The following is a 14,614-nucleotide window of genomic DNA, read 5'->3' as shown; positions in this document are numbered from 1 at the left end:
CCACGCCTGCCGTCATTATTCCCTCTCTGAGCGACACAGCTAGTTCGTGTAGTTTTGTGTTGTGGATTCACGGAGAGGCTTTGCTTTTTTAAATCCATTTCAGTGAGATTCTGTGCAACCAGGAGAGAGAGAGAGAGAGAGGAGATGTCCCTGCACCAGTTTGGTCTGGATTCTGTCCCAATTACCATAGGTTAAAGGACACTGTGCTAAAACACTGCACCATCCATTCCCCAGAAACCATAATTCCTCCTGAGGTCCCCACCATCACAGTCTTCAGCCAATTCGATTCACCCCACGTGATATCAAGAAATGGCTGAGTGCACTGGATACAGCAAAGGCTATTGGGCCCCGACAACACCCCGGCTGTGGTGCTGAAGACTTGTGCTCCAGAACTCGCCACACCTCTAGCCAAACTGTTCCAGTACAGCTACAACACTGGCATCTATCCGACAATGTGGAAAGTCCAGGTATGCCCTGTCCACAAGGAGCAGGACAAATCCAATCCGGCCAATTACCACCCCATCAGTCTACTCTCAAGCATCAGCAAAGTGATGGAAGGTGTTGTGGACAGTGCTATCAAGCGGCACTTACCAATAACTTGCTCACTGATGCCCAGTTTGGGTTCCGCCAGGACCACTCGGCTCCAGACCTCATTACAGCCTTAGTCCAAACATGGACAAAGGAGCTGAATTCCAGAGGTGAGCTGAGAGTGACTGCCCTTGACATCATTTGACCGAGTGTGGCATCAAGGAGCCCTAGTAAAACTGAAGTCAATGGGAATCGGGGAAAACGCTCCACTGGCTGGAGTCATACCTAGCACAAAGGAAGATGGTTGTAGGTCAATCATCACAGTCCCAGGACATCGCTGCAGGAGTTCCTCAGGGCAGCGTCCTAGGCCCAACCATCTTCAGCTGCTTCATCAATGACCTTCCCTCCAGCATAAGGTCAGAAATGGGGATGTTCGCTGATGACTGCAGTGTTCAGTGCCATTCACAACTCCTCAGATAATGAAGCAGCCCATGCCCACATGCAACAAGACCTGGACGACATTCAGGCTTGGGCTGATAAGTGGCAGTAACATTCGTGCCACACAAGTGCCAGGCAATGACTAACTCCAACAAGCGAGAATCTAACTACCGCCCCTGGACATTCAACGGCATTACCATTGCCAAATCCTCCACCAACATCATCCTGGGGGTCACTATTGACCAGAAACTTAACTGGACCAGCCACATAAATACTGTGGCAACAAGAGCAGGTCAGAGGCTGGGTATTCTGCAGCAAGTGTCTCACCTCCTGACTCCCCAAAACCTTTCCACCATCTACAAGGCACAAGTAAGGAGTGTGATGGAATACTCTCCACTTGCCTGGATGAGTGCAGCTCCAACAACACTCAAGAAGCTCAACACCATCCAGGACAAAGCAGCCTGCTTGATTGGCACCCCATCCACCACCGGCGTACCGTGGCTGCAGTGTGTACCACATACAAGATGCACTGCAGTAACTCGCCAAGGCTTCTTCGGCAGCACCTCCCAAACCCGCGACCTCTACCACCTACAAGGACAAGGGCAGCAGGCGCATGGGGAACACCACCACCTCCAAGTTCCCCGCCAAGTCACACACCATCCTGACTTGGAAATATATCACTGTTCCTTCATCGTCGCTGGGTCAAAATCCTGGAACTCCCTCCCTAACAGCACTGTGGGAGCACCTTCACCACATGGTCTGCAGCAGTTCAAGAAGGCGGCTCACCACCACCTTCTCAAGGACAATTAGGGATGGACAATAAATGCTGGCCTTGCCAGCGACGCCCACATCCCATGAACAAATAAAAAAATTGCAGTTTTCAATGCCACCTTGCAGAGGCCTGCACTCACATGGAGAAAATAAATTATGAGGGAGAAACATAGGTCAAACCAGTGAAAAGTACAACATATCTTGACCAATGCAAGTAATTTATTCAGACATGAAGAGGTACAGCTAAGACAGATGCAAAAATGCAGTGTTAAATAGCACGACAGATAAAGCTGTTGATAGGGAATCACAAAAACAAAATCAATTACAATTCATTTTTACTTAAGGTTACAACAAATATGTTCAATTTGAGTATAAGCAAATGTTACCATCACATTTTAAAACCATATTTCTACTATTTATTACACATTTAATCAGCAAAGAAAACATAATCTTCCACTATTGATGTTGTGATAAAGACCTCACAATTCACAGGCACGTCCCTTAATAAACCATGAGTGTGACAGACTTCCTCAATTAAGACAACTGAATCTGGATTTGATTGATCATAGTCCTAAAGCGAGTGATAGTCTATGTTTAGAAGTAATCATGAATCACTCACTGTGTAATGCTGAAATGTACTTACCTTGAATTACCTGTGAAAAGCTGTAGATCTTCAGCTAAGTGAATGATTAGAGTGTTTCAGAGAGCCTCACTGACCCCGGGCTACAGAGAGGAAAGAATCAGCCGGGAGTTTTCCACTGCTCAGTAATGCCTGGTGACACACTAATGAAGAGCGTTAATGTGCAGGTGCTGGGTGAGCACAGGTCTGATTTGCCTATGATGCCACACAGCCGAATAGCTGCTAACATTGATGGTCTAAGTTCACTGGTCTACAATGGGAGAGAATATGAAGGCTATTTGGCACATGTGAAATCGTACTCCAGCAGACACCAACACCTTCACCAGAGGGGGGGAGGGGAGGAGGGGGGAAGAAAACCGTTAGGATTTTTTTTTTTAAGCCAAATGAGTTTTTAAGAATTTAGAGGAGCCATTTTATCTCAAAGTCATGCTGAAGATTTGAGTTCATGTTACGGTGCATATCACATCCAATCACAATGATTTTTGACATTCTGAAATAATGCGAGCAATTTATGCAATTGTGCAAGAATAAGGAAATAGATTTGGAAGAACTATTCCAATGTTCTCCTAGCCGGCCTTCCACCTTGCACCCTCCATAAACTTGAGTCCATCCAAAGCTCTGCTGCCCGTGTCCTAACCCTCACCAAGTCCTGTGGTGCTATCTGGGAGATTCAAGATTACCCATCGTATAATTGGACACCAGTGCATGGACACATACAGGCAGCCTCTCAACTTCACTACCACTAGGCTCAGGACACAGTTGACCATCTCAATCTGCTAACCATGTTCTGAAAGGTATTATACTTTGTGTACTATTTTGTATCTGTGGGTTTGCTTCCATCTCTCTCTGGTACGACGACCTTGATTTTCCACAATTTCATGCAAAAGGTTAACATAACCATAGTCACTGCTCCAGAGAAGCTCTTCTTTGGTTGGGGAGCTTGTTCCGACTGTTCTTTCACTGCCCGGCGTGGCAGCATCACATCTTGTGCCTGGAAAAGTCACAGCCTCGTAGCCGAGTTCTCCTTTTCTCACCCTTTTGGTTGTTGGCAAGTCTCCCCTCATCAATGAAGTAGGGTTACTTTCTCCAGAAACGTCTTTACTCTTCAAACTATTCTCGTCGGTCTTCAGTCCTGGTTCTGCTCCTCTGCCACCCGTCACTCCTCTCTGGACGTGTGCAACGCTTCCTTGACTTCCCTCATTCTTAGGGGCCGCACTCTCCTTGCCACGTTGTCTTTCAGTCAGGCTGTTCATTAAGCTGATACTTGAATCATGTACATTGCCAGCTTCATCTTGGTTTAATTTTTCTGCTGCCAGTGGACCTCTTGATAGAGCGTGTCTACCACTCATCACTAAAGTAGTTGTAGACAAGTTCTGATCAGAATTCATGTTTGGACAAATGGTGTCATTCTCACTTGTCATTTTGGACAATGGTATGATCATTCCTACAGGTTTGCCATTTCCATTTCTATCCTGTTTTGTTATGTTGGACCCTCCCTGGCTCTGGAAGGAGGACTTGTCCAATGCTTTTGAATTGCTCACTGTTTTGGAATCCAGAGCTACTGTTGGCTGTTTTTCAAAGACTGCTAGCGATGGGTCAGAGGTTTCCTGTGATGGTTTGTCATTGAATTTTCCCACTTCCCGGTTACTTTGTGCACTTGGGATCCTCTTGTTTTTTACACTATCCCAATCCTCGGTCAGCGATTGACATATCGATGCATTCGTGGTGTTCGGTATTTCTGGATTACAGTTTATTAATTTAGCTGGTGCTGTATGAGCAAGCTCGTTCTCCTGTTGAACCCCTGGCATAGTTGTCGATGCAAACTTTGTTGCTGCTTCTTGTTTGTTGCGTTCAAGAACACCCGACATTGGATTGACTGCTTCCACCTCAGTATCAGGCCTCGACCGGCGTTCCTTTGATAAGTTTTCTTTTGTAGCCTCCTGTTGAGGGTCCTTTTCCTGTTTATTGGTTTCTCGTCTGTCTGGTCTTACCTGCTTCTTATCTTGCTTCCTTTTCAACAGCAGAAGAACCAACAGCAGGAGCAGGAAGAGCAGCCCTGCAAAGAAACACAGTTACACATGATTAATGAGGAAAATGAAGGTGAACAGCTCAACGTCGATTGGTGAATTTAAAGGCCCTGCTATCACCTTGCTAGAAAATGGAATCCCAACTCTAAGAAAGAAAATTGCAAATAAAAATCTAAAAGTAGTTCAGACTTGTCTTTCTCCTCTGTATATGGCTGTGAAATCAACCCAGGAACAAAAGGGCAGATTTTCCTAAATAACAACAGAAAATGCTGGAAAAACTCAGCAGGCCAGGCAACATCCGTGGAGAGAGAAACAGAGTCAACGTTTCGGGTCGAAGACCCTTCGTCAGGACCGAGAAAAAAAGCAGGAAATGAAACAGATTAAGAAGCAAGTTTGGGGGCTGGGAAATGGGGGAGGGGATGAAAGAACAAAAGGGAAAGTCTGGGAGGTGAGGAGACATTAAGAGATATTCAAGACGAGACGAGATGGCCCCAAACTTGCTTCTTAATCTGTTTCATTTCCTGCTTTTTTCTCAGTCCTAATGAAGGGTCTTCGACCCGAAACGTTAACTCTGTTTCTCTCTCCACGAATGTTGCCTGGCCTGCTGAGTTTTTCCAGCATTTTCTGTTGTTATTTCGGATTTCCAGCATCCGCAGTATTTTGCTATTGTATTAGTGTTTGGTTCACTGCCACCTCTCTTCTAGGAATGCCCACCTTGAAGAAGTTCTCTTCTCTTTGATGGGATCTTTCATCCCCTCCCCCATTTCCCAGCCCCCAAACTTGCTTCTTAATCGGTTTCATTTCCTGCTTTTTTCTCAGTCCTAATGAAGGGTCTTCAACCCGAAACGTTAACTCTGTTTCTCTCTCCACAGATGTTGCCTGGCCTGCTGAGTTTTTCCAGCATTTTCTGTTCTTATTTCGGATTTCCAGCATCCGCAGTATTTTGCTATCAGGCAGATTTTCCTGTTCCTGTACTTGGTGGCATTGGATGGTATGGGTATGGTGATGTAGAAAAATCAGGCTGGGTCTCTTACGAGTTGCACACCTCGTCCCATCCATGCACTGTTACCTGCCTGATTTTCCTGTACCCGCTCTGCCCAGCCAATCCAATCGTCCCAGGTGCAGAAACTGGAAAATCTGACCAAAATGTCTCTTCTCTCTGCCAGCTGTGAGGGTCTTAAGTGAATGAAACTGGGTGATCTCAACCCACCTCCTACTGATACAATTTTCACTCAGAGGACACAAGGATGGCTGATATGGGAAATGGAGAATTCAGACTGGTGGAGTAGGATGAGCTTTGAGGCTGGGGGATTAATATTAATTTGATCTGCTTTGCGCTATACCAGGTCCGGATATACTCAGAGTCAATACTGGGTATCAAAAGAGTTTCTCCTCCAATTTTTCTCCCTTGCTAAAGGTGCTGAACCATGCCAAGTTTTAAAATGCCTTGCCCAAGTGAGAATTCTACATGTTCCAGCCTATCTCTGTAATCTCCTCCAGCCTGACAACCCTCCGAGATCTCTGTGCTCCTACAATTCTGGCTTCCTGCGCATCCCCGATTTTAATCGCGCCATCATTGGTGGCTTTGCCTTCAGCTGCCAAGGCCCTAATATCTCTGGAATTCCCTCCCTAAACCTCTCCGCCTCTCTTTCCTCCTTTAAGACACTCCTTAAAACTTACCTCTTTCATCTGCCCTAATATTTCCTTGTGTGGCTCGGTGTCAAATCTAGTTTTATAATGCTCCTGTGAAGCGCCATGGGCCATCTCACTACATTAGAGGCACTGTATAAATACAAGTGGTTGTTGAGGGTGAATGTTGGCTGCAAACCTGATCCAGTCCGCACCCTTCATCCACACAGTAACACCTTTCAGAAGGGCGCAATGAACATTGGCCAGGAGCAGGAACGCTGGTTGATTTATTTCCCCCCCTTCCTAGCTCAGGAGCACTGAGATGGCGGCCGTGATGGTCCGGTGCGGAGATCGCTCTCCCTGTTTCGGGCAGCCAGCTCTCGCCGCTCGCTCCTGCAACCGGAGCGAGGTGCTCAGCGAGTCGGGCAGAGGCAGCGCAGCGCGGTGAGCAGCAGCAGCCAAGCCAACCCGCTGGAGCACATCGGCCGGCAGCTCCTCGGTGGGAAGGAATTCCAACTGGGAGGAGGGGAGCCGAGCATGGCGGCCAGAGGCTGACCCGTGAAGAAAGAGAAGTAGGCCCCGGGCCGTGGAGCCGGTGACGGTGAAGAGGAGGCCGCATTGGAGCATTCACATCCTGACGATGCGTTCGGCGAGTCGGGCAGAGGAGCGCAGTGCAACGAGCAGCAGCAGCAGACTCACGACACGCTGCAGCACGTCGGCCGGCAGCTCCATTTCGGGTAACTCGCAGTCCGGATGGGAGGAGGGGAGCCGGGCATGGTGGCCAGAGCGGGAGAAGCAGGCCACCACACGTGGAGCCGGCAACAGTGAGGAGGAGGCCGCGGTGAAGAGGAGGACGGAGCGGCTGAGGGACATCGTGCTCCCACTGCCACGGGAAGCCATTGTATTGACTCTGAACGCGGCGCTGTATGTATAGCTGACGCGTCCCTACGGGGAACAAGCATTCCATTGTACTTGTTACATATGGCAAATAAATCTAATCTGAATCTGACACCAATTGTAACAATGCTACTGTTGTATCGGCTCAGATCATCTGCCAAGTGGTACATCCCTCCCCCCAGTATGTATGGCTCAGAACCACACCAGGTGGTGCATTAGCCATAAAGTCATTGGGAAAACTGATGGAAAATCATTCTGTTCCCGAAAACCAACACCACCCTTCACATTAATGAAAACCAAACAAGTTTTAACATAAATGTAAAACACACATGTATGACAAAAACCTGCTGCAACATACCCAGCAGCCCCAGTAATGTTGGGAGCAGTATCGGAGGTGCTGCGTGTTGGTCAGGCCAGGTTGTGCTAGTTGTCACTGAGCAGTCAAAATCAGATACGTTCCAGACAGGAATTCCCTTCAAGCTGGCTGGATCATTGCAAGTAACAGAATACCCATCGTCCAATACAGATTTATTCATGAGATCTGGAAATATTAATTGTAGAATTATTCAGATTGACCCAGCTCGACATTTTGAATCAATATAACTTCAGACTTAGATTCCAGTCACAGCAAGAGCATTTCTGCACTCAAATTATGGTCATTGCAGTTTGGTTGGAATGGCCCAGAAATTCCTGGAAAACCTGCGCCATAAAAACATTGCATCTACCGTGTGCGCCATTAAAAAAAAGTTTCTTCATTCTTGGGAAATGGGTGTCGCTGGCAAGGCTGACATTTATTGCCCGTCCCGCGATGCCCTGAGGTGGTGGTGGTGGGCCGCCTTCTTGAACCGCTGCAATTATAGCGGTTTGATGAGTGCCTTGGGCAACCACGTTGGTGTGGGACTGGAGTCACATATAAGTCAGACGGGTAGGGATGGCAGGTTTCCTTCCCTAAAGGACATTAATGAATCAGTTGGGTTTTTAACCACAGCTTCATGGTCACTTTCTGTGCCCTTATTCTAGGGCAGAAGCCCCAGGTAGTTATGGTGCAAGTGATTTACGATAGTTTTGATGCCCTGCCCCTGGGCCGCCGAGACCCACGCCCATAGTTACAAGCTCAATATAATTGCTCCGCGCCCATTCAAAACAGCAATGGGGAATTTCCTTGATTCGCACTAGTTTCCGTGTCGTTTGTGGCTACGTTGATAAAGGAAGGTCCACACACAGCTCCAGTTAAAACTTACTGGAAAACGGTACTATGATTAGCTGAAGTGCTCTTGCAGGGAGCCGGCACAGACTCTGTGCTGTAACCATTCTACGATTCTGTGTTAGACCCGTGTGTGCCCCAATCCTCCAGCGGCGAAATTACGCCAAAAGTTACGGCAAAACTGATGAGAGTATGCCCCAGCGAGGGCAGTGGTATTATGATTAATCACAGATTGATAAAGGACCCAAACTATTAATACTAAGTATTATTGTTCAAAAAATCTGAGCAAGAGGATGAAGGAGGGGGAATAGAAAAGTGAGCTTGTGTGCATTCATTATACATAGAATTACATTTTTGGTATTGATCTGCTTAAAACAGGCGGTGTTATTTTCATATCCTTTGATTTTGTTACCATTACTATTTGTGTTAATATTTGTGATCTTACTAATGGGTTAACAGATAGCACCACTACCCCACGTTACAATGTAAAGCAACGATAGAAAAACGGTGGACCTCACCGTCCTTGGCCTCTTGTATTGTTCCAAGGAAGCTCAACGTAAACTCGAGGAACAGCACCTCATCTTCCAATTAGGCACTCTGCAGCCTTCTGGACTCAATATCGAGTTCAACAATTTCAGATCATAAGCTCGGCCCCCATTTCATTTTCTCTTGTAATTGTTCCACTCCTTTCCACCCCCCCCCTTCCTTTTGTTTCTCTCTCACACCTGGCAGCTATCTTTTGCCCTGCCAGTACACTTTACACCTAATCCCAGCCTATTACCATCTCGTCTAGCTTCTAATCTCTTTTACTTCTTTTGTTTCTTTTATTCTTTTGTCCGATCGCAGCCCTGCCTCCGATCTAGTTTCTTTTCTTTCCAGTTTTGAAGAAGGGTCCAACCCGAAACGTCAACTCAAATTTCTCTCCACGGATGTTGCCTGACCTGCTGAGTTTTTCCAGCATTTTCTGTTGTTATATAGAAAATTTAATGTGTCTAGACTTACTGTTCTTAGTTTTAGCTAGATTTATTTCTATACACCCTGCTGAAGCAATCGCATCGCCGGTTTAGAATCGTCAAACATGTTTCAGGCAATCACAGGCGAGAGTGTGCCTAATACGATTGGGGTTTAATGTACTGCGTTAACTACCTCTTACTCAAACCAGAATTGACCTGCTGAATAAGTTATATGCGATCCGTGGGTAATGTGCTGCCTTATAAGGGAAAGCTAAGCAAATGATTTATTGCTGTGCGGAAATCATTTCAATGGCTTCAAATTGTTGTCATTTGTGAAGGGACTTAAAATGGACTGCAGGACGTTATGTATCCTTGGAACCTTTTATACTTCAGTTAAAGTCCAACTAAATATGATTTGTACCAAGTGTTTCACTATATGTTGTACCATTATATACAACGATGACGTAAAACCAGCCTGTGTGTTAATATTTAGCCAGCTCTTGGATATTACATTAATTAAAAACCCGCTGTGATTTTTTATGATAAACATTGAACACATTAATTTAATTATAAAGACTTGTTCAGCTATTGTTAAGAAGTACAGGCCAGAAACAGATGTATTGATTTTCAAGAAGCAAAGAGGATTCCCCGATAGATCAGGTGAAACATTTGCAATTGTACAAATGGACTGCAGGACGTTATGTATCCTTGGAACCTCTTATGCTTCAGTTAAAGTCCATCTGAGTATATCACGATATTTGACAGGTGTCTGACTGGCGAGAATTCGTCCGACGTTTGCAGAGCGACGGCAACACGAACAATCTCGCCATGTGTGCGGGAGGCAGGGCGAGAGATTGGGTAAGAAATATTGAAAAAAAATTAAAACTGGGATCAGATCAGACCAAAGCTAAATATTTATATCGGTTAGTAAAACAATGAATCACTTTTTGCCTTTGACTGAATTTGTTCTGCGTGAATAAATTCCATGCGGTGCAAGGATATCCATTGGCTGCAACGCTTCCGATTCACCACTGGGCAGTTTTACAGTAGCTCTTTTGAGGTAATTTCGCCGCTGAAAGATTGGGGCACACGCGGGTCTAACATAGAATCGTAGAATGGTTACAGCACAGAAGGCGGCCATTCGGCCCGTCGAGCCTGTGCCGGCTCTCTGTAAGAGCACTTCAGCTAGTCCCACTCCCCCCGCCCTTTCCCCGTAGCCCTGCAAATTTTTTCCTTCAGGTACTTATCCAATTCCCTTTTGAAAGCCACGATTGAATCTGCCTCCACCACCCTTTCAGGCAGTACATTCCTGATCCTAACCACTTGCTGCGTCGCCAATTTCACCATTGCAGGAAATTCCCGGCTGCTATTTAAATAAAGGAAATCCCATCGGTAGATTTTGTATAATGAAGAGGAAGTGCGCTAGCTCTCACCGATCTGTTTTCCTACATTACATCAGTGACTACACTTCAAAAGTACTTCATTGGCTGTAAAGCGCTTTGGGACATCTGGTGGTCGTGAAAGGCGCTATATAAATGCAAGTCTTTCTTTCTTTGTAGGTGGCGCTTCTGTAACCAGCAGCATTGCACCACTGAGAGAAATCTATCCACAATAGAATTCACAGCACAGAAACAGGCCATTCAGCCCAACTGGTCCATGCCGGTGTTTATGCTCCACGCGAGCCTCTTCCTACCCCTACTTCATCTATAGTACATTTTAAAAATTGGGATTTTTTTTTTAAAATTCATTTATGGGATGTGGGCATTGCTGGCAAGGCCAGCATTTATTGCCCATCCCAAGTTGCCCTTGAGAAAGTGGTGGTGAGCTGCAGTCCGTATGGTGATGGTACTCCCACAGTGCTGTTAGGGAGGGAGTTCCAGGATTTTGACTCAGGGACTTTGAAGGATCGGCGATACACTTCCAAGTCAGGATGGTGTGAGACTTGGAGGTGGTGGTGTTCCCATGCGCCTGCTGCCCTTGTCCTTCTAGGTGGTAGAGGTTGCGTGTTTTGGAGGTGCTGCCGAAGAAGCCTTGGTGAGTTGCTGCAGTGCATCTTGTAGATGGTGCACACTGCAGCCACGGTGCGCCGGTGGTGGAGGGAGTGAATGTTTAAGGTGGTGGATGGGGTGCCGATCAAGCGGGCTGCTTTGTCTTGGATGGTGTGGAGCTTATTGAGTGTTGTTGGAGCTGCACTCAGCCAGGCAAGTGGAGAGTATTCCATCACACTCCTGACTTGTGCCTTGTAGATGGTGGAAAGGCTTTGGCAACTGTGCATTGTTTGGTGGGGGCCAAGACCCTTAGTGCAAGCTTGAAAAAAAATCAGGAAAGTTGACGGGGTCAATCAAGCAGCAGTGATTAGGTAACATCAAACTTGTGATTGAAAAGCCTTTAGAGTGGGAGACAGAGAAACACAGCGAGGCTTCAGGGAGGAGGAAGCCATATTAGGAACTTGGGAAGAATGGAGAGAAAGTCTAATAAAGGTTTAATAACACATTGATCATTAAGTCAATCGCCTAATGCCACGTTACTGTTAATCATTCAGCCAGAGAAATCACAAGTCATTTTCATGATATAAAATTAAATACCAAAAAAAATCCCATTTCCATCTGGTTAGTGAATTCATCTAGCCAGCAAGAGTCAGTCATAGTCAATTAAAACCAGTTACCTCTGAGAAAGGATGCCAAATCCTCCAGTTCACAGTAACAGCTCCAAGGATTGGCTTGAAGGCTGATCTTCCGGGGCTGAAGTCCTTCAAAAGCCTCTGCCCTCAGGAAAGCCAGTTCATTGTCGGAAAGATCAAGGTCAGACAGCTTCAAATTTCCCTTGAAACTTTGGTCGGCTATTGTGCTAATCATATTTTGAGAAAGGTCAAGTTCAACCAGATTGGAGAAGTGGGATAGAGTGTCCACTTCAATTGCTCGAATTCTGTTTCTGGCCAAAGATAGGATAACCAGGCTTGCGGGGTTGGAAAACCAGGAAGCACTGATTGTGGAAAGTCTATTGACGTCTAGATTCAGGACAGCCAGGGCGAGGAAAGAATTGAAAGCTCCTCGTTCAATGCTCGTAACATCACTGTTGGCTATTGTGAGATTGGTAACGGAGGTCAGGCTTGAACTGTTGAATACTGTGCTATTGAGAGCCCCAATCCCACTCACCACTTTGAAAAGGAGGAGTTTTAATTTGGGGGGATATAATGAAGCTGAAAGACAAAAGGTTTTGAAAGTAATTTAACTTTGAGTTGGTGCACAAAAGCTAATATTCATGGTATGTACTTAAAAAAAGCCAAAAAATGTCTAAAAGTGGAATTCGCATTTATTGATAAATCAATGAAGTGTGTAAAATAGAACGCACAGACTTTGAAAAATGAAGGTTAATTATTTGGTACCCAAATGATTATGGTTACAATACAATCTTCAGAAAATAATTTCATTTGCCATAATTGTACTTACCATCTGGTATAACAGTGCAGAAATATGCACTGTTTGGTGCTTTTGTACACGGGTCACTGACCTCACACCTTGAAGTGTACAGTAAGATCCAAACATAAAGCCCCGACAGCAACACTGGAAGAAATAGCGCACAAGTCAATCACACAAGTTGTCACAGGCAACACAGCGAGGCAAGCTACATGACCGCAGTTGGTACCGGTTGAGGAATCTCAGAGACACTTTGAGGATGATAGAGGACGATGTGTGTTTTGTACATGAATGAGGAGGATAGAGTCAGTTAATTTCTTGTTTTTCTTTCATTTCACCTGTTCAGAGTCTCCCTTCACCGAGAATACATAGAATCTACAGCACACAAGATAGGTCATTCGGCCCAATTAATCTATGCTGGAGTTTATACTCCGCATGAGCCTCTGCCCAACCCACCCCTATATCGCTCTATTCCCTTCTCCCTAAAAGGCTATGGGGGCAGGGAGGGAATGCCTGCGATGACTCGTGTGCAATCTGGTCATATACAGATGTGAACACACCTCTTAGAATCGGTTGGTGTACAATCACTGCTGTACAAACTGGGGCTGGGGGTTAGGGAGAGAAGGGAGATCATACCCGGGATCTTTTCGACAGCAAATTCAAGATCCTGGGCATGTGCCCACCAGAAGCAAGCATTTCCCCTCGGAGCAGAGAGATGATTGTGGAGCAAGTCCCCTAGCTCCACGCTCACACGCTGGTTCTTGGTTGGAGAAGACTCTGGCAGAAGCCTGGGAGCAGCTCGCTCGCTTTCCTGGTCCGGGTTGGGTGTGCTGTAGGGGTAAGGATGGAACTCGAAGTCAGAGTTAAAACATTTCTATCAAGTATTTAGGCAGATGTAAAGAAAGTGTGAAAAACAAACCGAAACTTGGAAACCATCCCGTCAATGTGATTTGAAGTCCAAATATAATTTAGTAGAAGCCTGTATAATACAAACATTTGATGCATTAAAATTTAATTTGTATAAACCATGTACAAACCAGGGGTCCTAGGCACTCCCACGGACCGTGGGTATACTTACAATTCATGTTCCCCATTTCTTACGCTGCCTGTGGCACCCAAAACATCTGGGGGTGGGGGAGTTGGGTTCTGCTGTATCACAGCTGGCACATGAAACTGGCATCTGAGGCTTTGGAACTCCCTGCAGACTCTGAGGGACAGGGTAGTCCATCTCGTGATTTCTACTATTGGAAGACATGTTTCAACATGTGCATGTTTGTCTGTCCTCGGTATCCATGGATATTGGACTTTACTCAGTTCCTCTGTATGAGCAGCAGTGTGCGCACTTGTATCTACAGGGGACATGAAGGGCACCGGAATTAATCCCCTGGGTAAGCCCACACACTGAGATAACACAACTGTGTTACTGATTGATGGGAAGGATTGTCGGGCCTTGGTATGCCTTTGAAGGAGCTGGTCCTGTGTCTTTATATACGGCTTTGGTTGATAAATCACTCAACTCTTGTGGTCTCCCAGCGATGGTCTGGTCTTGCATCTCATTATCTTGCAAATACCTATCACGCAAATTGGAAGAACAATGCACAGTTCAACAAAGGAAAAAAGGAAATTGTAAATCACTACAGTCAGAACACAAAATGCAAATCTTAATTGCATCCGAGCAATCAGAATTTACTGCCACAATGAGACTCGCTGCATAAGCATGGTGGATGGGGGTAATGTGGCCAAAGTATACAGCAGGGCTGAGTCTGACCCAAGTGAAGGAATTACTGCAGGAGTGACAGATTGACCACAACCTCCACTACACGGCCAGGCTTGGGAATCTTTTAATTCCATTAGATTGTATCCTCAAAGTGCGATATTGTTAGATTATAGTGGCTACTTGAGTGAACAGAAAGGGTTAAATTAAAGTCAGGAAAAATAGCCCAGTAGCCAGAGAGAGACATGCCCTGCTCGGATATACAAATATAGTCCATAGTCAATGACACTTAACTGGACCAGCCACATAAATACTGTGGCAACAAGAGCAGGTCAGAGGCTGGGTATTCAGCGGCGAGTGTCCCACCTCTTAACTCCCCAAAGCCTTTCTACCATCT

General features: G+C 45.8%; 1 protein-coding gene across 1 annotated transcript; it reads right to left on the bottom strand.

Moving 5' to 3' along the window:
* Window positions 1-1,936: 1,936 nt before the first annotated feature.
* Window positions 1,937-14,012, bottom strand: LOC147101653 (uncharacterized). Its single transcript, XM_085965390.1, has 5 exons — window positions 13,582-14,012; window positions 12,537-12,650; window positions 11,753-12,286; window positions 7,289-7,471; window positions 1,937-4,433 (listed from the first exon to the last, which is right to left on the bottom strand). Exons 1-5 carry the CDS (start codon window positions 13,595-13,597, stop codon window positions 3,175-3,177), a joined length of 2,106 nt encoding a protein of 701 aa, XP_085821516.1. The 5' UTR covers window positions 13,598-14,012; the 3' UTR covers window positions 1,937-3,174.
* Window positions 14,013-14,614: the final 602 nt, after the last annotated feature.

Source organism: Somniosus microcephalus, chromosome 23 (genome assembly GCF_052327205.1).
Source record: "Somniosus microcephalus isolate GS21.2 chromosome 23, FLI_Smic_1.0, whole genome shotgun sequence".
Lineage (NCBI taxonomy): Eukaryota > Metazoa > Chordata > Chondrichthyes > Squaliformes > Somniosidae > Somniosus > Somniosus microcephalus.
This window is presented reverse-complemented; position numbering and strand designations above follow the sequence as displayed.

Bases quoted from the DNA above. Each gene is read 5' to 3' on its own strand.
- LOC147101653 (XM_085965390.1), bottom strand. The intron at 12,287-12,536 runs GTAAGTACAATT...TTTGTCTTTCAG, and splicing joins CTGCACTGTTATACCAGATG to CTTCATTATATCCCCCCAAA. The intron at 4,434-7,288 runs GTATGTTGCAGC...GTTTCTTTGCAG, and splicing joins AACATTACTGGGGCTGCTGG to GGCTGCTCTTCCTGCTCCTG.